This window comes from Periophthalmus magnuspinnatus, chromosome 19 (genome assembly GCF_009829125.3).
Source record: "Periophthalmus magnuspinnatus isolate fPerMag1 chromosome 19, fPerMag1.2.pri, whole genome shotgun sequence".
NCBI classification, from domain to species: Eukaryota; Metazoa; Chordata; class Actinopteri; order Gobiiformes; family Gobiidae; genus Periophthalmus; species Periophthalmus magnuspinnatus.
Window position 1 is genome coordinate 27,585,170 of NC_047144.1, and position 23,677 is coordinate 27,608,846.

The 23,677-nt window shown below is 41.5% G+C and overlaps 1 protein-coding gene across 2 annotated transcripts in view; it reads right to left on the minus strand.

Moving 5' to 3' along the window:
* Positions 1-23,677, minus strand: part of LOC117387508 (zinc transporter ZIP11-like) — a 146,413-nt gene that overhangs the window by 65,196 nt on the left and 57,540 nt on the right. The window contains exon 5 of one of the 2 annotated variants that reach the window (XM_033985024.2): positions 3,389-3,512. In XM_033985024.2, coding sequence (XP_033840915.1) covers positions 3,389-3,512 — 124 coding nt within the window. The remainder of the gene's footprint in view (positions 1-3,388; positions 3,513-23,677) is intronic. The other variant, XM_033985025.2, reaches the window with a different exon arrangement.

Sequence of the window (23,677 nt, forward strand, 5' to 3'; positions counted from 1 at the left end):
CTACTATTGTAAACACACAAGCACTGCACTGATACCGATTTGGACTTACTTTGAAGACTTTTAGGACTGTCTTAGTTAGTCTGGTCAGAACACTGAGGGTGCACAGTTGATTTACCTCTATCATCAAGTTCTATGTTTGGCTGGGGGGGGCTTTAACAACAGCCTTTTAATTAGTATCCTTTAACACAAAAATGAGTAATATTTCTTTCTATAAAGTCTTTTACTGACAGGAATGTCTGTAGACCTCTCCATAAAAAACACCCAAGCTGATCACAGACAATTAGAAATAACTCAATCTCAATGTGGTCTTCGTTAGGCCAACGTCAAAGAATAATTGAATAAACTAAATATGTATATTCACAACTGAGCAAATGTCAAACAGGAATAAAAAACAAACAAACAAAAAAAATGACACGGGACATCCACCACTTTTCAAGTTAGACCAAATATACACACAGCTGCTCTGAAAAGCCTTAATTCAAAACATTTCTGCCAAGCTGCCCACATCAATTTGACAAGAAAGAGGAAACGCAACTAAACCCAATGGGATACAACTGCAGCAGCAAACATCATCTATCAAACTATATAAAACTTCAAAATGGCCCGCAATTTTTCACTTGTTATGTTGTTGTATAGATCATTAAAGCTATACTATGTAACTTTTCTGGTGGAGTATACACAATCTGATTATCTCAGTGGAGGTGTCATTGAGGGGGGGCTCGTGCAGGAGGTTGAGAGGTACTGGCTAGATATAGTCGGCCTCACCTCCATGCACAGCTTGGGCTCTGGTACCCGACTCCTCGAGAGGGGTTGGACCCTCGACTGCCGTTCTCTGGAGAGGCGGCGAGCTGGTATGGGCTTGCTTATTGCCCCACAGTTCAGCCACCAGCTGTTGGAGTTCACCCCTGTGAACGAGAGGGTCGCGTCCCTGCGCTGTCGGATCGGGGACAGGTCTCTCACTGTTGTGTCGGCCTACGGGCCGAACAGCAGTGCAGTGTACTCAGCCTTCTTGGAGTCTCTGGGAGGGGTACTAGACAGTCCACCTACTGGGAACTTCATTGTTCTCCTGGGGGCCTTCAACGCCCATGTGGGCAACGCCAGTGACACCTGGAGAGGAGTGATGGGGAAGAACGGCCTCCCTGATCTGAGTGTTTTTTTTGTTATTGGACTTCTATGTTAGTCACAGTTTGTCCATAACAAACACTATGTTCGAGCACAAAGGTGTCAATCAGAGCACATGGCACCAGGACATCCTAGGTCCGAGGTCGATGATCGACTATGTCTTCATGTCATTTGTTAACATCTGGCAGAACCTTCTGTCAACAAGGTCTTCAACTCACACCTCCAGGAGAGCTTCTCCTATATCCCGGGGGGCGGTTGGGGACATGGAGTCCGAGTGGACCATGTTCTCCACCTCCATTGTCGATACAGCTGCATGTACCTTTGGTCGCAAGGTCTCTGGTGCCTGACACAGTGGCAATCCCCGAACGCGGTGGTAGATGCCCGAAAGTAAGGGATACCATTAGGCTGAAGAAGGAGTCCTATCAGGTCCTGCTGGCTTGTGGGACTGCTGAAGCAGCTGACAGGTACCATCAGGCCAAGCGTGCCGCTCCCCATGCAGTCGCAGAGACAAAAACTCAGGGCTGGGAGGAGTTTAGGGAGGCCATGGAGGATGACTATCGGTCAGCCTCAAAGAAATGCTGGCAAACTTTGCCAGTGCATGTGGAGAGCTGCTGACCTCAACTGGGGACATTGTTGGGTGGTGATACTTTGAGGATCTCTTAAATCCCCCTGTCACGTCTTCCGAGGAAGAGGAGGAAGCAGAGATTAAGGAATCAGAGGCGGACTCATCCATCACCCTGGCTGAAGTCACTGAGGTGATTAGCAAGCTCCTTGGTGGCAAGGCTACGGGGGTGGATGAAATTCGTCCTGAGTATCTTAAATGTTTGGATGTTGTGGGGCTGTTTTGGCTGATACGCCCCTGCAACATCACGTGGCGGTCGGGGAAAGTACCTGTGGAATAGCAGCCTAGGGTGGTGGTCCCTCTGTTTAAGAAGGGGGACCGGAGGGTGTTCCAACTACAGGGAAATCACACTCAGTGAGGTCTATTCCAGGGTAGAAGAGAAGAGAATTCGACTGATAGTTGAACCTCAGATCCGGAAGGAGCAGTGGGTTTTTTATTCCCGGTGCACTGGACCAGCTCTATAGCTCTCCATCGGGTGCTCGAGGGCTCATAGGAGTTTGCCCAATCAGTCCACATGCTTTGTGGACCTGTATAAGGCATTTGACCGTGTCCCTCATGGTGTCCTTTGGGGGGTGCTCTGGGAATATGGGGTCTGGGGCCCTTTCCTCAGGGTTGTCCGGTCCCTGTACGACCTGGGTTGTGTTCGCATTGCCGGAAGTAGTGTAAGTTTGCTATATTGGACCGTTGTGGTAAAGAAGGAGCTGAGTCGAAAGGCAAAGGAGGCCTCGGGGAAGACCCAGGACATGCTGGAAAGTCTATGTCTCTCAGCTGTACTGGGAACACCTCGAGATCCTCCCGGAAGAGCTGGAAGAAGTGTGCGTGGAGAGGGATGTCTGGGCCTCCGTGCTGAAACTGCTACCTCCGCAACCTGGCCCCAGATAAAGCGGAAGAAAATGGATGGCTGGAGGTGTCATTGCTTTGCCTGGAAAGTTCCACAGTATGGCATTATTTATATCAGTGGAGGCAATAAAGTGACTACCAAGTGCACTTTTCATAGCAACCAAAGAACTAATTAGGAGTGAGTCTGTTGAAGGCAACACGGCATGCTAGCTGTCAATCAAACCTGTTGCTAATGCTAGCTGGGGCTGACCTCAAGGAAAAAAGGCACCTGATTGGTCTGGTATTATAGTTCATCTATCTTGATTTAGAGACAAAATAGAGAAATAAAACAGTATATGGTCCTACCTGTGGAGGGGCGACTTCACTCCACAATAAGAAAGCTTGTTTTACAAGGCAATTTTTGAGCAATAGAACCACTTGAATAAAAGCAAGATAGTTATGCCATACTGTAGAACATTCCAGGTAAAGCAATAAGATCTCCTTAGAGAGTGGCAGATCAACTCCAAAAAAGTTACAAAGTTGGGTTTTGTGTATGATTGGCTATTTTCACTCTTTGTTTGATTAAGTTTTCTTGTTGCTGACAAAGAGCAAACCTCAAAAAAATAGCTACGTGCAAAGTTAAAATGTTATTGATTGAAAGCTCCCCCAAAGAGAAGAAAGCAATTTTGAGGAACTGAAGTTTGTTAAAAAAGATATCTCAAATGACAGAGACAAACTCAGAAAAGAAAATAGATCGCCAGCTTTTGGGGATTGCCAGTAATGGGGGTAGTGGATGGTAGTTGTGGTATATGAAGGGAGGCTTGCCTGGGTGGGTTCCAGTTCTACCTATCCGGATGCTCATCTCCTCGGACAGCTGATGGTTGCTCTTTTTGTGGAACTTAAAGTCGGGCGGAAGGGCCAAGGTAGTGTGCGGGTCCGATCCAACACCCTGAAATTCACAGGAAAAGGAGATAAATCAAAGGGTTATTTCAAATGTGAACTTAAAGTGCATATGGCAGGTTAGGCAACTTGTCCTTAAAAATCTAAAATCTTGTCTATTTTTTTTAGTTAAGTTAATTTTGGTAAAGTTCAATAGTAATAATAATAATTTTACTTCCTCTTTGGATATGGGCAGCAGTAACGTAAAGGTAATTTCAAAACTGTTACCTAGCAATCACAAGGTAAATGTGGGCCAAAATGTGTCTAAATTGCACAATAATTATGATTAGACTAATAAAGAGTAAAGGACCTTTATTTTGTTAAATCAATGTTTAATTCTTCAGAATCCATGTTGATGACACAGGTAGATATACAATGTTTTAGAACTTAATACTGTACTTTTGTACTTTTCTTCTCAACTTTTTTCCCTCAAACTGCCTTCAACATTCACACTGGAAAAAACAAACAATAACTTAATCAGGCTATAAGTAAACACCCGAATGGTCACTTCTTCATGAGGTTAGCACAGACAGCCACAGTTATTTAGGCTCCAAGGAAAAGAGACACCAGTTCAACCAAGGAAACATAAATATCCACCATTTACTGACACAATGTGCAAGCTTGCAAGTGGAAACATTGGGTTCACACTAGGATAGTATCTTTTCAAGAAGTGCCACTTTTAGCCATGATGATAGGAAAAAAAAAATGTGTGTATGAGTGCGCACGTGCATAACTCAACTGGTAAGGCATCTCAAATTCACATGGGGGATCCAGGTTTGAATCCAAATAAATATGTATGTGTGCAAGTGGCTAGCTCAACTGGTAAGTCATCAATCAGTGCATGCTTGTACGCGTGTGCCCAGATTTGAGTCTGAATAAATATGTGCGCATGCCCAGGTTCGAGTCCGCATAAGTCCCTGTGCGTGTGCCCAGATTCGCACACATGTGTGCGTGTGCCCAGATTCGAGTCCGTATAAACGTATGTGCGTGTGCCTGGGTTCAAGTCTGAATGCATGTGTCCAGATTTGAGTTTGAATAAAAGTGCATGTGTGCTTGTGCCCGGGTTCGAATCCGAATAAATGTGCGTGTATCTGGGTTCAAGTCCAAATAAAAGTGCGTGTGTGCATGTGCCTGGGTTCGAGTCCAAATAAACGTGCGTGTTCCCGTGTTTGAGTCCGAATAAACGCGCATATGTGCGTGCGTGTGCCTGGATTCAAGTCTGAATAAACGCGTGTGTGCCCGGGTTTGAGTCTAAATAAATGTCTGTGTCCGAATAAACGTCAGCGAACTTGAGTTCGAATAAACATGTATGTGTGCTTGTGCTTGAGTTCAAGTCCGAATAAATGTACGTGTGTCCGGGTTCAAGTCCGAATAAAAACGCGCGTGTGTGTGTGTGCCTGGGTTTGAGTCCAAATAAAGGTGTGTGTGTGACTGGGTGTAAGTCCAAATAAACAAATATATATATATATATATATATATATATATATATATATATATATATATATATATATATATATATATATATATATATATGGCTAGTGGCAAAACAATGAACTGCCAAAGTTACCCAATCGAGGCATTGGTTCTTTAAAGAAGACGACTGACTCTAAACACAACTTTGAGAAGGTCAAACGAGAAGGAGCAAAATTTATAATGATTAAAAGTTCTAAAAACTCAACGGGGGTCTCCTTTAAGGCAATGGTTTTCAAACTGTAGTAGGTGTGCTCCCTTATGTGGTACCTTGTGTGGATTCCTGTGCAGTGCAGAATAAACGCACGTGTGCCCGGATTCAAGTCCTAATAAATGGGCATGTGTGCCCGAGTTTGAGTCCAAATAAATGTGTGGGTGTGCGTGCGTATGTCTGAGTTCGAGTCAGGGTAACCATGTGCGTGACTTGAAAAACGATGAGACCACAGCGGTGTTGACGAGACTTTTTTATATCTATGATTAGTAACACAAACACTGGCAAAATTTGAACAAAGCATTTGTGAATGAAACTAAATACAAACAGAATACAACTCCAGGTATGTTTTTTGATGAGGGGATAATTCCAGCTTAGTTAAAACCACAAAAAAAAGGATATTTGCATGACATGTGTACTTGTCATAATTTTGAGTCAGTTAAATCGACATTGTTGTCCTTCTTTGAGTTATTCCTTGTTAAACTACTATTGAAATGTTGTAGACCTGGTTTAGCCCCAGTTTAGACCTGGAACAGTTCTGTTTTAAACCTAGTTTAGATCCGGTGGTACTCAGATGACCAAACATTGTCTTTGGCGGTAAGTGGTGTGAAAAGAACCACTGGGCATTACCAACTTAAAACAGTTACTTTAAAAATGTTTCTTGTCAGAAGTACTTGGATGTGCACTATCTAACAGGGGACTAACACTCACTGTACATCAACCACTGTTTTCCCTGTAAGACCTAATAAAATAATAGGCAGTATGCAGTCTGCTTCAAAATTCTCTAAAAATCATCCAAGAACCAAGTGAAATTCAAAATACAAAACAAAAAGAAATGGCATGATGCAGTCAGAGCCAGCATAATTAACAAGCTGCAAACAAATAGCTGTTGTGATGGCACTGGCGTACATATTTGCCGCTTAGACTGGCCAACCGTTTTATTCTAGCTCCATGCACACTTTGGGGGGGATTGTAAATGCAGTGACAGAACAAAATATCTACAAATTAATTAAAGTGGCTGTACCTGATTTCTTTTTTTTCCCATATATTTGAGTAAAATGTGTTTTACCCCAGTACAGATACAGCTAAAACCAGACGTTTACGTACACTACATAAAAAGACAGAGACTTTTTTTTTTTCTCTCACTGTCTAACACAAAATCAGACTAAACTTGTTTTAGGTCAGTTAGGATTACCAATATTATTTCTATTTGCTAAAAGCCAAAATAATGAGAGGATTTAAAAAGATTTTTCATTACTTTCTTCAAAGTCAGAAGTTAACATACAGTAAGATTACTTTGCATTTTAACAATTTGGGGGAGGAAAAAAAAAAACAGATGATGATGTCATGTCTTTAGATGTTTCTGACAACATGTGAGTTAATTAGAGACACACCTGTGGATATATTTGAAGGCACACCTGAAACACACTGCTTCTTTGTGTAACATCATGGAAAAGTCAAAAGAAATCAGCCAGTCAAGATGTGAGGAAGAGAATTGTGGACTTGCATGGGTTTGGTTCATCTATGGGTGCAATTTTCAGATGCCTGAAGTTGCCACGTGTATCTGTTCAAACATTATTATAACATTATACACAAGTATAAACACCATGGGAATGTCCGGCCATCATACGGTTCAGGAGGGAGACAGGTTCTGTTTCCCAGAGATGAACGTGCTTTGGTCCGAAATGTGCATATCAATCCAAGAACAAAAGCAAAAGACCTGGTGAAGATGCTGGCTGAAACTGTTAAGAGTGTGTCACGAGTACTGTACCGGCATAGGCTCAAAGGCAACTCTGCCAGGAAGAAGCCATTACTCCAAAAGAAACACACACAAAAAAACACTAATTACCATTTGCAAATGCACACAGGAATATATATATATATATATATATATATATATATATATATATATATATATATATATATATATTATTTTTTTTTTTTTTTTTTATCTTGTTGTCTGACTCAACTAGAACTGAACTGTTTGACCATAATGAGCATTGTTACATTTGGAGCAAAAAGGGGGAAGCTTGAGAACAGAGAACACCATCCCAACTGTGAAATACAGGGGTGGCAGCATCGTATTGTGGGGTTGTTTTGCTGCAGGAGGGACTGGTGCACTTCACAAAATAGATGGCATCATGAGGAAAGAACATTATGTTGAAATACTGGACCAAAATCTCAAGAGATCAGCCAGGGAGTTTACAGTTGGGTGCAAATAGGTCTTCAAAATGGACAAAGACCCAAAGCATACTGACAAACGGGTTACAAAGTGGATAAGGATAACAAAGTTAATGTTTTAGAGTGGCCATCAAAAAGCTCTAATCGCAATCTTATTGAAAATGTATGGGCAGATCTGAAAGTGCAAGCAAGGTGGCCTACAATCTTGGCTCAGTTACACCAGTTCTGTTGGGAGGAATGGGCAAAAAATTCTGCCAACTGTTGTGAGAAGCTTGTTGAAGGATATCCAAAAGGTTTGACCCAAGCCATACAATTTAAAGGCAATGGTACCGAATACTGATGAAATGTATGTAAACTTCTGACTTAGAAGAAAGTAATAGAAAATTGTCTAAAAAAAAAAATCCTTCTCTCATTATTCTGGCATTTCGCAAATAGAAATAAGTTTGGTTATTTTAATTGTCCTAAAACAGTAAAAGTTTAGTCTGATGTCAGAAAAAAATCTGTCTTTTTATATAGTGTATGTAAACTTCTGGTTTTAACTGTATACTGTATAAGCAGTTCTTGGGGTAGAAATGAGATTGCCCTGCATCTAATTGCATTTATCCACAGAGAATCAGGAAGTGTGCTATCAGTATGCTAGTTGCTGTTGACATTACTGTGAGGGCAAAACTGCTCCAGCCTCTGAAAATTGTGAAAAGCGCTTATAAACTTGTGAAACATGTGAATAATTAGGATGCTTGGAATGCATAGGGTAAGTGAAGAACTGCAAAATGTTTAAAATTAACAGTAAACAGTAAAAATCAGGCACCTAAAGCCCTGTGACAACACCTCATCATCCTTCACAGCAACCAAATGCAATAATTTCTTGTCCTATTTTCAGACTAAAATTGACTCAATCTACAATTCCCTCAGTCTTCCCACAGCCAACATAGCCACTACTCCTGACTCCCTCCTCCTAGCACCACTCAACAGCTCTCTCATTTCTCCCCCATTACTCCTATTCAGCTCACCAAACTCCTCTCAGGCATCAAAACACCAACCTCCTCCTTGAGCGTGTCATAGCTGCACAACTACAAGAGTACTTATCTCCAACAACCTGTATGAACCTGTATTTCAGTCCGGTTTCCGTCAAAACCACAGCACAGAAACAGCACTACTCAAAGTAACAAATGATCTTCTCCTCTCCTCCGACTCAGGCCAACTCTCCATCCTCATTCTCTTGGATCTCACTGCCGCCTTTGACACCATCAGTCACACCATCCTCCTCTCTCGCCTCAAGACCTCCATCAACATCACCAGCTCTGCTCTGTCCTGGCTCCAGTGATACCTCACCAACCGACAGCAATACATCAGTATTAATAACTGCTCCTCCTCCACTGTTCCACTGTCTCAAGGTGTTCCCCAAGGTTCGGTGCTTGGTCCCCTCCTGTTCATCTTGTACATTCTCCCTTTTGGTAGTATCAATCATCGCCATGGCTTTTGTTTTCACTGCTATGTCGACGACATACAGCTCTACATCTCCACTTCATCCATAAACACAACAACTCACTCCTCCCTCACACAGTGCTCTACTCAAACTAAACAGTGACAAAACGGATATCATAATAATTGGCCCCCCACTCATTCGAAATCTTGGTATTCTCATTGACCAAAACCTCTCATTTGAATCCCATATAAAGCAAATAACCCGGACTGCCTTGCAGTGCACGCCAGTGCACATTGCACGCCTTCGCCCATCACTCACCTTTTCAGCTGCAGAAACTTTAATCCATGCATTCATCACATCCAGAATCGATTACTGCAATAGCATCCTATACAGCACACCCTCAAAAACACTTAATAAACCGCAATACATACAAAACTCTGCTGCTCGCCTCCTCACACACACCTGTCTGTGTGAACACATCACCCTGGTCCTCCAAAACCTCCATTGGCTCCCCATTTCTCAGTGAATTCAGTTCAAATTTCTTCTTATCACTTTCAAAGCTCTCCATAACCTGGCCCCCTCCTACCTCACAGATCTGCTCCATCACCACATTCCCTCTCGCTCCCTCCGCTCCTCAAACGCAAACCTCCTCTCTCTCCCCTGTGGGACCTAGGTCCGAACCTGGGGGGGCAGAGCCTTCTCCATCGCTGCCCCCACCCTCTGGAACACTCTACCACAACAACTCCTGAGACTACACTGACCTCACCATCTTCAAAAAACACCTAAAGACTCACCTGTTTAAAGCGGCTTTTAATCTTTAATTATTATGAGTATTGATTTTAAACGTTTGTATCTTTGTACTTTTTAAAATTGTTTTTCTATGTAAAGTGTCTTTGAGTGTCTTGAAAAGCGCTATATAAATAAAATGTATTATTATTATTATTATTATTATTATTATTATTATTAAAACACAATATAGAATGTATATTTGTATATAGAATATATTCAAAACAAATGGTCTGGGTCAAAATAAATATATATTTACAAACTCCACACATTAGAAACAGTGAACAAACACACACTTCAAAATGTCAACAAACACACACTGCACATTATTATGGCTTCTCTCTGCTTCCCTCTTCTTGCTGTGCTCTGATGACTCCTGCCTCTACCAGCCCCAAGACAAGAGTTTCTCTAAAGGCCTTTTGGTGCATATAGGGATTTCACTCTTTGATCTACAGTATCTTTTATAGAGAACTAAGGCTTTCACAAAGGCAATGTCAACATAATGGTGAAAAACTTGTCATATATATATATATATATATATATATATATATAAATCTCACCCTCTGTGGGTGGTCTCATCCCCTCTTTTCCATGTTTGGGACATGGGAGCTTGAGGGCTCTGCACAGTATCTTTGCAGTTCCTAGTACTGCACTTTTCTGGACTGAGATTTCTGATGTTTTTCCTGGGATGTACTGTAGCCACTCCTCCAGTTTGGGGGTCACTGCTGATACTCATACCTTCACCTTCCAGGCCTTCTCCAGCTTTTCTTTGACCCCCTGGTATTTCTCTAGTTTCTCTGGTTCCTTTTTCCTGATGTTCCCATCACTTGGTACTGCGATGTCCACCACAACTGCTTTGCTCTGTTGTTTATGCACCAAAACAATGTCCGGTTGGTTTGCCATCACCAATTTGTCAGTCTGTATCTGGAAGGATCTTGGCTCGATCATTCTCCACTACCTTTGGAGGTGTTTCCCACCTTGACATCGAGGTCTCCAGTCCATACTCTGCACAGAGGTTTCTGTACACGATGACCGCCACTTGGTTATGCCGCTCCTTGTATGCTTTCCCTGCCAGCATTGTACACCCTGCAGTTATGTGCTGGATTGTCTCAGGGGCCTCTTTGCACAGCCTACACCTTGGGTCTTGTCTGGTGTGGTAGATCTGGGCCTCTATCAATCTGGTGCTCAAGGCCTGCTCCTGTGCAGCCAGGATGAGTGCCTCTGTGCTGTCCTTCAGTCCAGCTTTCTCAAGCCATTGGTAGGATTTCTTGATATCAGCCATTTCAGTTATGTTCTGGTGGTACATCCAGTGCTTGTCCTTCCATGATGGCTCCTCCAGCACCTCTTCCTTTGCACTCCACTGTCTGAGACACTCGCTGAGCACTTCATCTGTTGGGGCCTTGTCCTTGAAGTACTTATGGATCTTGGATGTTTCATCGTGGACTGTGGCTCTCACACTCACTAGTCCTCGGCCTCCTTCCTTACGGCTCACGTAGTCTCAGGGTGCTGGATTTGGGATGGAACCCGCCATGCATGGTCAGGAGCTTTCAGGTCTTTACATCTGTGTTCTGTATCTCCTCCTTTGGCCAGCCTATGATTCCTGCTGGGCATTGGATTACTGGCAGGTCATAGCTGTTTATTGGCTGTGTCTTGTTCTTGCCATTGAGCTGACTCCTTAGGACTTGCCTTACTCGTCTGAGGTATTATGCTGTGGCTTTCCTTGTTTCCTCTTCAAGGTTGACATTTGCTTGTGGGATACCAAGGTACTTGTAACTGCCCTCAATGTCTGCTATTGTTCCTTCTGGGAGGGAGACCCCTTCTGTGTGGACTACCTTCCCTCTCTTTGTCACCATCTGGCTACACTTCTCAAGCCCGAATGACAATCTAATGTCTGTGCTGTAGATCCTGGTGGTGTGGATCAGTGAGTTGATGTCTTGCTCATTCTTAGTGTACAGCTTGATGTCATCCATGTAGAGGAGGTGACTGATGGTAGCCCCATTCCTGAGTCGGTATCCATAGCCAGTGTTGCTAATGATTTGGCTGAGGGGATTCAGGCCTATGCAGAACAGCAGCGGGGACAGTTCGTCTCCTTGGTATATGCCACATTTGATGGTCACCTGTGCAAGTGGCTTGCCATTGGCCTCAAGGGTTGTTTTCCACAACCTCATCAAGTTTACAATGAAGGCTCTTAGAGTCCACAGGCAGTGCACAGGTTGGTCTTACGGGTTCTGCAGTCTTGAGCGACTCTTTGGTCCCCTGGTATCTTTGCCGATGCCCTTCTGTGCTGTGCTCATGTATTGTTCCATGTGCCCACTTATCTTAGCCACGATGATATCTGACATGAGCTTACATGTTGTGGAGAGACAGGTTATTGGCCGATAGTTGGATGGTACTGTACCCTTCCAGGAAAAACATCGGACATCTCAGTCCAGAAAAGTGCAGTACTAAGAACCAGCAAAGATACTGCTGAACCCTCAAGCTCCCAGGCCTCTGGTTAGAGGTCCCGAGTGTGCAAAAGACCACCCGCGTAGGGTGAGAATGAGATTTATTTATTTTTTAATCAAATATTAAAATTGAGTTTTTTTTATTTTTTTATTTTTTTCTTGGCCAATCAGAAAAATTTGTACAGAGACAGAAATAGGATTAATTTGAATGCATTAGCTTGACATTATAAACCATGCACGTATAGGTGAAGATTGCATTTGCATATTCTTGAAGTGTGTATAATGTTGATGGTATAGATTTCAGACAGGAGATAAATGTTTGCTAGCTATCTGATGTAGCTTTGATTTATTCATCTTCAAATCATTTATGAGACTTCTGTGAGGGAGAAAGTAAAAAAAGTTTTAAAAAGTTGAAGAAGTCTGCTAGTTTCATTCCCATGCTCTGCTGAGACCTGTCACCCCAAATGTTCATATATTCTCAAGGAACTGTCAGTGAGAGGGATAGGTCCTGCCAAAATCTGAAGGACAAACCTAAGTTGTATGTTGGGGTTCATGATCAGCAGTTTGCAGCGGTCCAAAGTTATTCCTCTCTTACCTTAAGCATTCTGAGCATCCTAATTATTCACACCATGAGTTTATACGCATTTTTCACGACATTCAGAGTCCCGTCACAGTAATGCTACAACAAATAGCATGCTAAACTCAAACTTCCTGATTCTTGGACAATAAATCACTTTATAATTACATTCAGACCGTCCACAGCAAACTTATTTTGACCTCAAGAGTTGCTTGTGCGATATATCTATACTAGAGGAAGACAAACTTTGCTCAAATAAATGGGAAAAAATAAGGTACAGGCCCTTTAAGCTGTGTAACAGGGAGAAAATTTTGCATAATGCTCTCTCTTTAAGTGTGAATAACTCTAGGAGTAACCAATTGATGCACAAAATATAGTAGTTTAGGAGCAAAGCAAGAAACACCAATGTTCAAATCTTTTATTTCTGTCACATGAAAGCTTGTAATCTGTGTTTTTCAACTGTATTTGCTGTTGAAAATGTAATGCGGCCCTACATCCACTAAAACATGATCAAATTATACCACTTTCAGCCAGAAAAGTATGAATAATGTATGTGTCACTGTGTCTGGCACTAGGGAATTTGCAAGTTTTTTTGTGTCTTCTCTGGTTTAAAAAGTTTGATCAGGACACCCACAAATGGCCAGTTCTTTTCTTTATTAATAACGTGAATTAGTGAATTTGAATTTTGAGGGAACAATGTTATGACATGGTAGAAAGCTAAAAAAAAAAAAAAAAAAGCATAATACCCCCTTCTTTAAGGAAATACATTATGAAATTCCAATGCAAAAAAGCCAGAATAAGCACCCCACCCTGTTCCGTGGCCTTAAAAGTGCAGTGCAATAAGGCAGCATAGTCTTTAAGGGATAGAGATTATTTTGTGTCCCAGAGCTCTCTCCATCACAGGTCTTTGGAGCCCCTTTCACTGCAACCATTTTACCTTAAAAAACACCTTAAAAACAACACACAGCCTAGCATTGGGAATATAACTTATAATTTGTTTTGTGCAACTATGCGCTAATTAAAGACGATTACATTGTTTTGATAAGTCATTTAGAGACTCTAATTTGTGGAAAAGAAAAAACAGAGATTAATTTATTCAGAAAGGTTCACCATTATCTTTTTCAATTAAACATAACATGAAAAATAGGGGCAGCAAATTAACCCAGTAGTCTCATCATTGTCAATTTGTAATCCGACCATGCCACAAGACTATCCTAGGGAAAATTGGTAAAAATAAATAAATAAATTGGAATTGATTATGTTTAAAAGGAAATAAGAACCCAAAGGCGAGGAGAAGCATGCAGGCTTCACACCAAAGAGGCCTCCCAAAGCAATACACAGACCGATGGAAGCGAAGCTGCCAATCTGCGCCATCAACCCCTCCAACTACCACCAATCACTCAAACACTCACTACATTTATACTGGGCAATGTGGGTGAAGTGTCTTTCCTAAGGACACAATAATAAAACTTAGTCCTTGCGGGAATCATATATACATATTTACATATGCTCAAAAGTGCCTGTAAATGTTGTTGAGGTTCAAGTATCGAACTAAACATAAATTGACAGTAGGGAAAGCATATTATATATCTTTGTTTGTAAAACTTGCACTGTAAGTTTCTCTCTCTCTCTGTCTCTCTCTCTAAAGAGTTTTACACCAGCACAGATATATTGTATTCATCTTATTCCGGAAGTTACCGTGGGTGCTGCCATCGTTATTTGGGTTGTATTATTTTGATTGGGGCTGCAGATCTTGACAGCAAATCAGTTCTATACAAACTACAGAGCCATTTTAAAGCCTCCCAGAGAATCGCTGCATTGTTGACTTGTTGATACATAAGGAACGTGAGGAATAACTTTGACCACTGCAAAGCATTTATAATGAACTAGTTCTGTTTTTCATGGTTTTAGATAAATAAAAGTTAGGTACTGTAAATTTTCATGTCTCCAAAACAACAACTGTTACATTAGCCATTTTCAATGTTTTCTCCCAACTAATTAACATTCAACAATTTCTACCACGTTGAAAGTGCCTTGCATCATCAAACCTATTAGAAACCTTTTAATTGCGAATGTTGACAAGGCTGTAGCCTGACTAATAACATAAGCCAGCTGCAAATAATTAACCTTTTAACACAAATGAGAGAACAAAAAGTGCATTATCATGAGCCAAGGCACTGTAATCAGAACAAACATCCAAGCCCCTGCACCTAATGTTTTCCTGTGTCATTTCCTGGTTTTAACTAGTCCATTTTCAGTTGAATAAATGTAGGGCAGGATGATGTTTGCACGGTTAATGATCAGCTCCTCTTTGTCCTGACAGAGGTTTTAGTGAACAGCATTAAGCACTCCATCGGCCTTTTAAACCTGCACAAACATCCAAATGACTGGCAAAAAGAATAAAACCAGACACAAGTAATTTTCAAAATTTCATCATTCTCGACCCAGGAACAGTTGCCATAGTGATTAACTATTTAAATCTTATCTACTTAAATTATAAATATAAATATTTTATCATTTGAATGGGCAAAAGCTGAAAAAAGTGTGCAGAGTGCCCCAATTCTTTAGGTGTTTTGACCCACACTTCACCACAGCATTCTCTCTGCACTTCCAGCAAGTGTGGAGCAATGTGAATTTGAGGCAGGCATATTCCCCACAATGCATTGCACAGAATATTTATAAATTTTGCAACTTATTAGCTTACTTAACACAGTTCTTATTCGTTCATGACTCTCATTAGATTGCTATGTGTAGCGGTCTGATTTGAGTTTGACATATCAATCTGAAATGGTGCTCGCTGAAAGCGATGATCACAATGTTAAAACAAATACTTCACGCTGATTGGTCAAAGCATCACATTAGCGAAACAAGCTGAAAAATCTGTTACATCCAGTTAAGAGAAAAGCGCATGTGTTTCAAACATCCATAAATGCATAAAGCACTTCCCTCTGCATGTTTTTCGAAAACATAATAGTCCACATTTCTGCTAAAATAGGCTAAAGTTTGCTACCCTAAGCGCTCTGCTGTTGGTGCTTCCCCTATTCCGCGTAAGCATAGCAAAGGAGATCGCTCTGCGGGATTGTTGGAGTTAGCGACTTCACTAGAGGCTTCTAATGTTGACGCAGCAGGTGAAGGTAGGTCAGCCAGCAGAAGCTCACAGGCCAGCAGTCGGTTGTTTCACCCTGGAACAGCTCAAGTACTGGGCTGCCAACACCCCAGACGTGTGGGTGTTGACCACCTTATCGCGGGGATACCGCCTACAGTTCTCCTGTTTTCGGCCGGGTTCGAATGACCGCCATCTCGGACCCGATAAAGTCCGAGGCACTCAATCAAGAAATAACCACCTTACTGGAAAAGGGTCCAATTGTACATGTAGACCCTCGGCAGGATCCAGGGAGGTTTTACTCAAAATACTTTCTTGTCCCAAAGAAAACCGGCAACTTACGTCCAGTTTTAGACCTGTGAGGTCTCAATGTGTTTTTAAAAGTCATGCCGTTTCACATGCTACGCACCTCAGAGGTGCTTCAAGCACTTTCCCCAGGTGAATGGTTCACGACCATAGATCTGAAGGATGCTTATTTTCATGTACCGATCGCACATAATCATTGGAAGTTCGTTCACTTTGCTTTTCAGGGGAGACATTTTCAGTTCAGGGTCCTCACATTTGGGCTGTCCTTATCACCCAGGGTGTTCACTTTAGTGGTGGCAGTGGCCTTGTCTCCTCTGCAGGCACAGGGTTTGAAGATTCTACCTTACTCTGTTACAACTCCCCAATGCACCATCCCGCCAGGACGCCCAGCTGGGGGACGGACACTGCATCCCGATTCCAATCACCTCCAGCTCTGGGTGTTGCATTCTCAGAGTATGCTGGAGGAATAGGACATACGATCTGTAATGCCCTGGGCACCGTCATGGTGGTGGCTGTACACAAATAGATGGAAGCTATTTGAGGAATGGTGCAGGAGACATGGACAAGATGTGGTGCGCTGTTCAGTCTCTGCTATCTTGGAGTTTTTACAGAAATTTTTGGATCGCGGTCTGTCGCCTCAACATTAAAGGTATATGTGGCTGCAATATCTTGCTGGCACAGTGGTGTGAACAGTAGCATTGTGGGAGGTGATAAGAACGTCTCTCATTTCTTGAAAGGTGCCAGACGTCTTCACCCACCCAAACGGTCAGTGGCTCCATCATGGGATCTTTCGTTGGTCCTGGAGACTCTACAGGCTCATCCATTTGAGCCTATTGCCCAGGCAGACATTAGGTGGCTGTCGTTTAAGACTGCATTTCCCCACCATGGTTTCGGGTAAGTGTGTAGGTGAACTGCAGGCTCTGTCTGTCAATGAGTCCTGCTGTAGATGGCATGCTGATGGCTCAGGGGTAACTCTCTGGCCTTTCCTACCTCAGGTGTTATCTTCTGCAGGTAATGCCCAACCACTCCAGTTGGCGAGGTTTGGCACGGAATCTACCACAGAACCTTCATGCCCTGTTCGCTCACTGGAGGCTTGCATACAGGTTACGGCAGGTATGTGATGGTTGGAAAGACTGTTTGTGTGTTATGCCGGTCCACATAAGGGTCGGGCTCTTTCTACACAGCGCCTGTGTCAGTGGAGTAGAGACCATTAAACATGCTTATGCCTCACAGGGGCGGCTGATGCCCCACGGTGTGAGATGCCATTCAGCCAGGAGCCTTTCTACCTCCTGGGCTGCTATGCATGGAGTTCCCCTGAATGTGATCTGTGCTGCAGCCTCTTGGACCTCACCCTTCACGTTTGCCAGATTTTACCGGCTGAATGTAGCAGTCCCCCATCGGAATCCTTGTGCCCTCCCGAGAAGGTTAAGGGACTGTGCTTCCATAGTCATGTGACTATATAGCCGCATGTGGGTCATCGGAAGGTCATAGGTGAATTTGTTGTTATTAAATCTTGACCTGCGCATGCACAAGAGTGATCATTTGATCATTCAGTGCTTGAAGCATCGCCTCTGGCAGTCATCTGGGATTCATAGAACTGTAGTTACATATGTAACTTTCATTTTGGGGGGGGGGGGGGGGGGGGGGGACAACATTAATGTACACAGTAATGCAAATGTTTTGCAGAGCTGCTCCTCTGCTTGTTTTCACATGTGATAGGTGCCCTGAGAGAGAGAGGGGAATTTAATTTAATTTAATTTCGACATAACATGCAGAATACAGTCCTAGAAACCCACTGACGAATATAATAGCAACGTTAGTAACTGTTTTGTTATAAATCATTTAATATCATTTAATGGTCTTGACAATGATGTAGTAGATGTAGTGATAGTTCAATAAACATAGGAGTTACACCTGAAAAGTTTTTATGAAGCAATAATAAGACATCCCAGTTTGACAACATTGTTAAACTTTAATAACCTTGTGTGAGGACACCCTGTCACTTTCAATGATCACATCTCGTCTAAGTTCTTAATTAATACTGTGGTAAGCGCGCTGGGACCGAAAGCATAATTTTAATAAGAGTGACATTAAGCGCATGCAACAGAGGAAGTGGAGAAGAGTCGGGATAATGTGTAATAAAGTGTGCTTCCTGTTGACATCTCAGCAGGAGAGAGGTTATTAATGAGGATGATGTCAAACTGATGTGAGGGGGGCTGAGGAAGGAAAGCACTCTCTCAACAAGTCTGTCATAGCAAACAAAGCCTTTAACATTACGATCAAGGAACACAGCTGTTGATAGCTTGAATAGACTTGGGGGCAGTGTGTTTTTTATAATTGATAAAATGTCAATTATAAATGTAAACAACAAAGAAAAATGGTTTCTTAGCTAAAACTTACTTTGGAATAAGCTTAGGCAGTTAGACAGAAAAGATATTGTGCTTTTGTCTGCTATATGTTATAATCTATGACACCCGTGGATCATTATGGTATATTTATGACACTGAAAATTGTAATGTTGATATAAAATGACTTAATAAAAGAAAAAAGTCCACTAAATTCCAAGTTAGAAAACTAGCTGACCAGTTGCCATAAATGTCAGCACAACAAAGCCATGAAGTTGTTGGCACATCATGCGAACAGTGTTAGTTTTTTTTTCCCATTTGTAGTAAAATTACTATGCAACATTACCAAATCTTTCAAGTATCACAGATTAAGACCATACAATTGAAGATTAAGACCATACAATTACAACTGTGGTTGATCAGAACAATGACATCTTGAGTACAAGACCATAACAATCACTCATACATGCATGAATCAGATTTAACGCAACTTTGAGAGAAAAACGAGAATGGCAAACAACTATAACGTGATTAAAAACTCTAAAAAGTCAATTTTGCATGATAGGTCTGCTTTAACAATTGCACTATGGCGTGAATATACCTACTGCTATTATAACTACTATTGGAGCAAAGCTCACATTTTAAAATAGGAATTATTAAAAAGCCAGTCTTGATTATTTTCAGGAACATATTATAGAAAGCCATCTTAATTGTATTTCAACAAACCATGATTAATCAATAAAAGTAAAAAAAATAATAATGTGATTCATTTTTGGGTAAAGATCCAAATTGGACAGATTTTTACTTCACTATACTCAGAACCTTCAAACTAAAGATCAGTTTACTGATGTACCTTATTGATATTTGCAAGCAGATAATGTAAATGAGACTTGTGCGAAAGAAATATAAAGACTGATTCCAAAATGCTTAAAGATACTTTTAAGGCTTATGTTAAATAAAGTAGCGCTGATATTGACACAAAGCAGTGAAGTACATCTTTGATACATTCACATCTATGTAAATGAGCCATCCCCTTTTGGATTGTTTTTGACTCAACTACACAAAAAGGTTTAAAAAACAATAAAACAAGCAGCAAAGAACTCTAAGTAGTGTAATTTCAAATAACTGGAATATTTGGATCCGTCATTTCGCCGCCTTGTTTCTAGGCGCTCCTTGGACCCTATTGAACCATGCGTCATTCCAGTGGTCGGCGCCTCTCAACCAGTGTGCCATCCCAATGTTCGCGTCTCCTGGCGCGGAGTAAACTTCCACAACCTACAGCCGCTTCTCCGAGCCCCAGGGACAGCTAAAGCTACAGTGTGTGCTGCTAGGATAGCACTTGTGAATGCTAGATCGCTAGCCAACAAAACATTCATTTTAAAGGACTTCTTCATGTCAAACAAGTTGGATTTTCTATGCGTCACTGAAACCTGGATACCTGTTGGTGAGTCCAGCGCTCTTTGTGAGCTTTTGCCTTCTGACTGCTCCTACTTTAATTCCCCTCGAACAACTGGCCACGGGGGGAGGAATTGCGACTGTGTACAAAACAAAATATACATGTAAACAAGTCGCATGGCCAGACACTTACTCCAGCTTTGAGATGAACCTCTTTGAATTAGGTTCTGTCCAGCCAATGTTGTGCGCAGTTATATATAGACCGCCCTAATACAACAAACACTTCATAGGAGACTTTTCGGACTTCTTAGCTGGACTTAGGCCTATGTATGACCGTGTCTTGATCCTAGGTGATTTAAATGTCCACGTTTGTTGTCCAAATAATCTGCTGGCCAAGGATTTTTTAAACCTCATTGACTCGTATAATCTTACACAATGTGTGACTGTTCCAACACAAGAACACGGACATACCCTTGATTTGGTTTTAACGCATGGTTTTACTCTCTTTAACCTAAATGTCCTCGATGCATCTTTTTCTGATCACAATCCTGTTATTTTTGATATTGAGTTATCGTGCCACAGAGAAGTTGTGCGCTCCAGCCAAGCGCTGTCGCATTGTAAACTCCTCCACCGTTGCTGCATTTGGTGCTGCATTTAATCAAGTCACGACTGGTCAACCGATAGCAGTTGGTTTTAATACAGATGTGGACTCTCTCTCGTTATGCTTCAACTCGAACTGTCAAACTGTTTTGGACACGGAAGCTCCCGTGAAAATAAGGCACTCCAAACTTATCCAGGCTTAATGAACCTTGGCTGAATGATTTTACGTGCGCGGCTAGACGAGAAACTAGGAAAGCTGAGCGCAAATGGAAACGTGACAAGTTAGAAGTGTCATTTCAGTTACTTAGAGACAGTTGGCGGTCTTATCAGAGAATAGTGAAATCTGCTAAAACAAAGTATTTTTCAGATATCATTGTGCCCAACTGTAACAACCCTTGTGTTTTGTTTAAAACTGTAAACTGTGTACTTAATGCTCCACAGCCAGTCTGTGTTGAGCCCACTGTTGAAATGTGTGACAGTTTCCTTAACTTCTTTGTCTGTAAAGTTCAAAACACCAGAGCTCTTATTAGTCCTTCTCTGTATAATCCCCCTGCTCTTGTCATGCCTTCTGATGTTTTTGATCACTTTGAATGTGTTACTTTGTCAACTTTAAAAGAAACTGTTGATAGCTTGAAGCCTTCTGGGTCCCCCCATGATCCAATTCCATCTCGATTATTTAAAGCGTTTTTTTCTATTGTTTCTCAGCGTGTGCTCAATATAGTCAATTGTAGCCTATTAAAAGGGGCGGTACCTAGGAGTTTTAAGCTTGCTGTAGTGCAGCCTCTTCTTAAAAGACCTGGTCTTGATGCCGCTGACATGGGACATTTCAGACCCATATCAAAGCTTCCTTTTTTTTCGAAAATCTTAGAAAAGATTGTCTACTGTCAGCTGAAAGATTATCTAGGCAGGCATGCTCAAACTGTGGCCCCGGCGCCAAATGCGGCCCTCAGACCAATTTTTCTTGGCCCTCAAGCTTCCAGGTGAATTGGCTCATATTACTTTAAACAGTATTTTTTATTGAACATTTCTGAAAATCTACTTTAACAAGCCTATATCAAATATTTAATTTGTCCCATTGAGGATATAAGCATAAATAAAGATCTAGTGGTTCAGTCTAAGTTGTAATAATAATGCAGATTTGAAGTATTCACTGTATTGGTGATGAGTCTATGGCCCTCAATCGGCCCTCACCTTTGTCTGAGTTTATATATGTGGTTTCAGTCTGGCTTCAGATCTAGGCATAGTACTGAAACCACATTACTGAGGGTTTTTAATGACATTTTTGTGGCTACTGATTGTGGACATAGTTTTATTTTGGTACTTCTCAATCTGACTGCGGCGTTTGACACAGTAGACCACCAGATCCTCCTGTCAAGACTGCAGCATTGTGTTGGTATACAAGGGGGTGCACTCGAATGGTTTAAGTCTTACCTAACAGATAGACAATTCTGTGTCCACATTGCTGCTGCCCCTCTCACTTGTGGAGTACCCCAAGGCTTCATTCTTGGGCCACTTCTTTTCTCTTTGTATCTCCTCCTTCTCGGGTCAATTTTTCACAAGTATGGCATTTCATTTCATTTTTATGAGGATGATACACAAATTTACATGCCGCTTAAGCAGGAAAATTCCTACAGTGCCAAAACACTCAAAGACTGTGTTGATGAAATTAAAAATTGGATGTCTTTAAACTTGTTGTTCTTAAATGACAAAAAAAAAAAATGAAATTGTAGTGTTTGGGCTTAGTGAGGCAAACACCTTAAGTACTGATCTTGGAGCGCTTGCTCAATATGTGAAACCTGTGGTGACAAATCTTGGTGTGAGGCTGGATGATGATTTAAAACAGCACTGTTGTCAAAACTAGCTTTTTTCAAATTCGTCAACTCGCAAAAGTCAAACCTGTCCTTCCACACCATCATTTTGAGATTTAAATTCATGCTTTTATCACCAATCGTTTGGATTATTGTAACACTCTTTATATTGGTCTGAACCAAACTTCTCTTGCACAGCTTCAACTTGTTCAAAATGCAGCTGCTCACCTTTTAACTGGTACAAAAAAACAAGAACACATTACCCCTTTGATGTCCCTACATTTGCTCCCTGTCTCTTATCGAGTTGACTTTAAAATCCTTTTGTTTGTTTTTAAATGGCCACAAAGCCTCGCTCCACAATATCTGTCCGACCTGCTTCAACCCTATGCTCCTGCTCGCTCACTCAGGTCTGCAGGTCATTCACTGTTAGTGGTTCCAAAAATTAGGTGAAAACTTGGAGGGGACTGTGCCTTCTCTGTGGCTGGTCCCAAACTGTGGAACGCGTTGCCCCTGCACCTTAGACAGGCTGAGTCACTTTCTACTTTTAAATCAGCTCTTAAAACACTTAAAACTTTTTCTCTTTAGCTTTTCATTGATTTCGTTGACTTTTATAGTGTACAGTTTGTAGGTATTTATTTGTATGGCTGTCATTTATCTGAGTTTTTAAAATGTCTGTTGTGTACTTGCACTCTGGTTAACTCTGTTGTTTTTAAAGTGCATTAGAAATAAAGTTGGATTGGATAACAGATTCTTATAAAAGCTCCAAGGAACAAAGACACAAGGCAGTTAAAAAAAATACAATTGAAAAGGAAAGCATTTTAGCATCCAGAAATTTTAAGCTTCCTAAATTTGAATATAAAATTGGTAAATTTTTATGCAATGGGGTGGGTGTCACAAAAATCTATATCCCGATTCTCTCGGTAGCCATGTACTTTGAATGAAAGTTCACCCTTCATTGTAATTGGTTAAAGCAAACCTATTTCATAAAAACAACTTTTAGAGCTTTTAACCATGTTATAGTTGTTTCCCCTTTTCATTTACCCTCTGTAAGTCGGATGAAAAATGCTGATTCCCTGTTATATCAGCTCTCTCTCTCACTCCCCTCCGCTGTGTCCCTCGTAAATCTCACGTGCCCCCTCATGTGCCTCGTTGCGGCCAATCAGGGCCCCATATTAACCAGCAGCTACACACACCCGGTAGGTGCAAGGCTAGCGTGAGGAGCATGCAAAGCAGGTAGGTTTAAAGTTCTCATTTACCTTCATTTCACCATAACAACCCTCCAACTTCATCAAACTTATTCCTTATCCATAGCTACCAATCACTGAGTCAATGCCACATCAGGAATGAGATTTGATTTTGTGATATAAAGGGGAATTGGCTCCATTCATTCATAATGAGCGGTTAGCATTGGGTTTTAAACCAGGTTTTCTCCAATGGTGTTTACGCAAATTCTATGAAACTCATATTGAGTCTTTGGTTAATTTATGTCATGTCATTGCCCATGTTGTAATGAATTTCAAGCC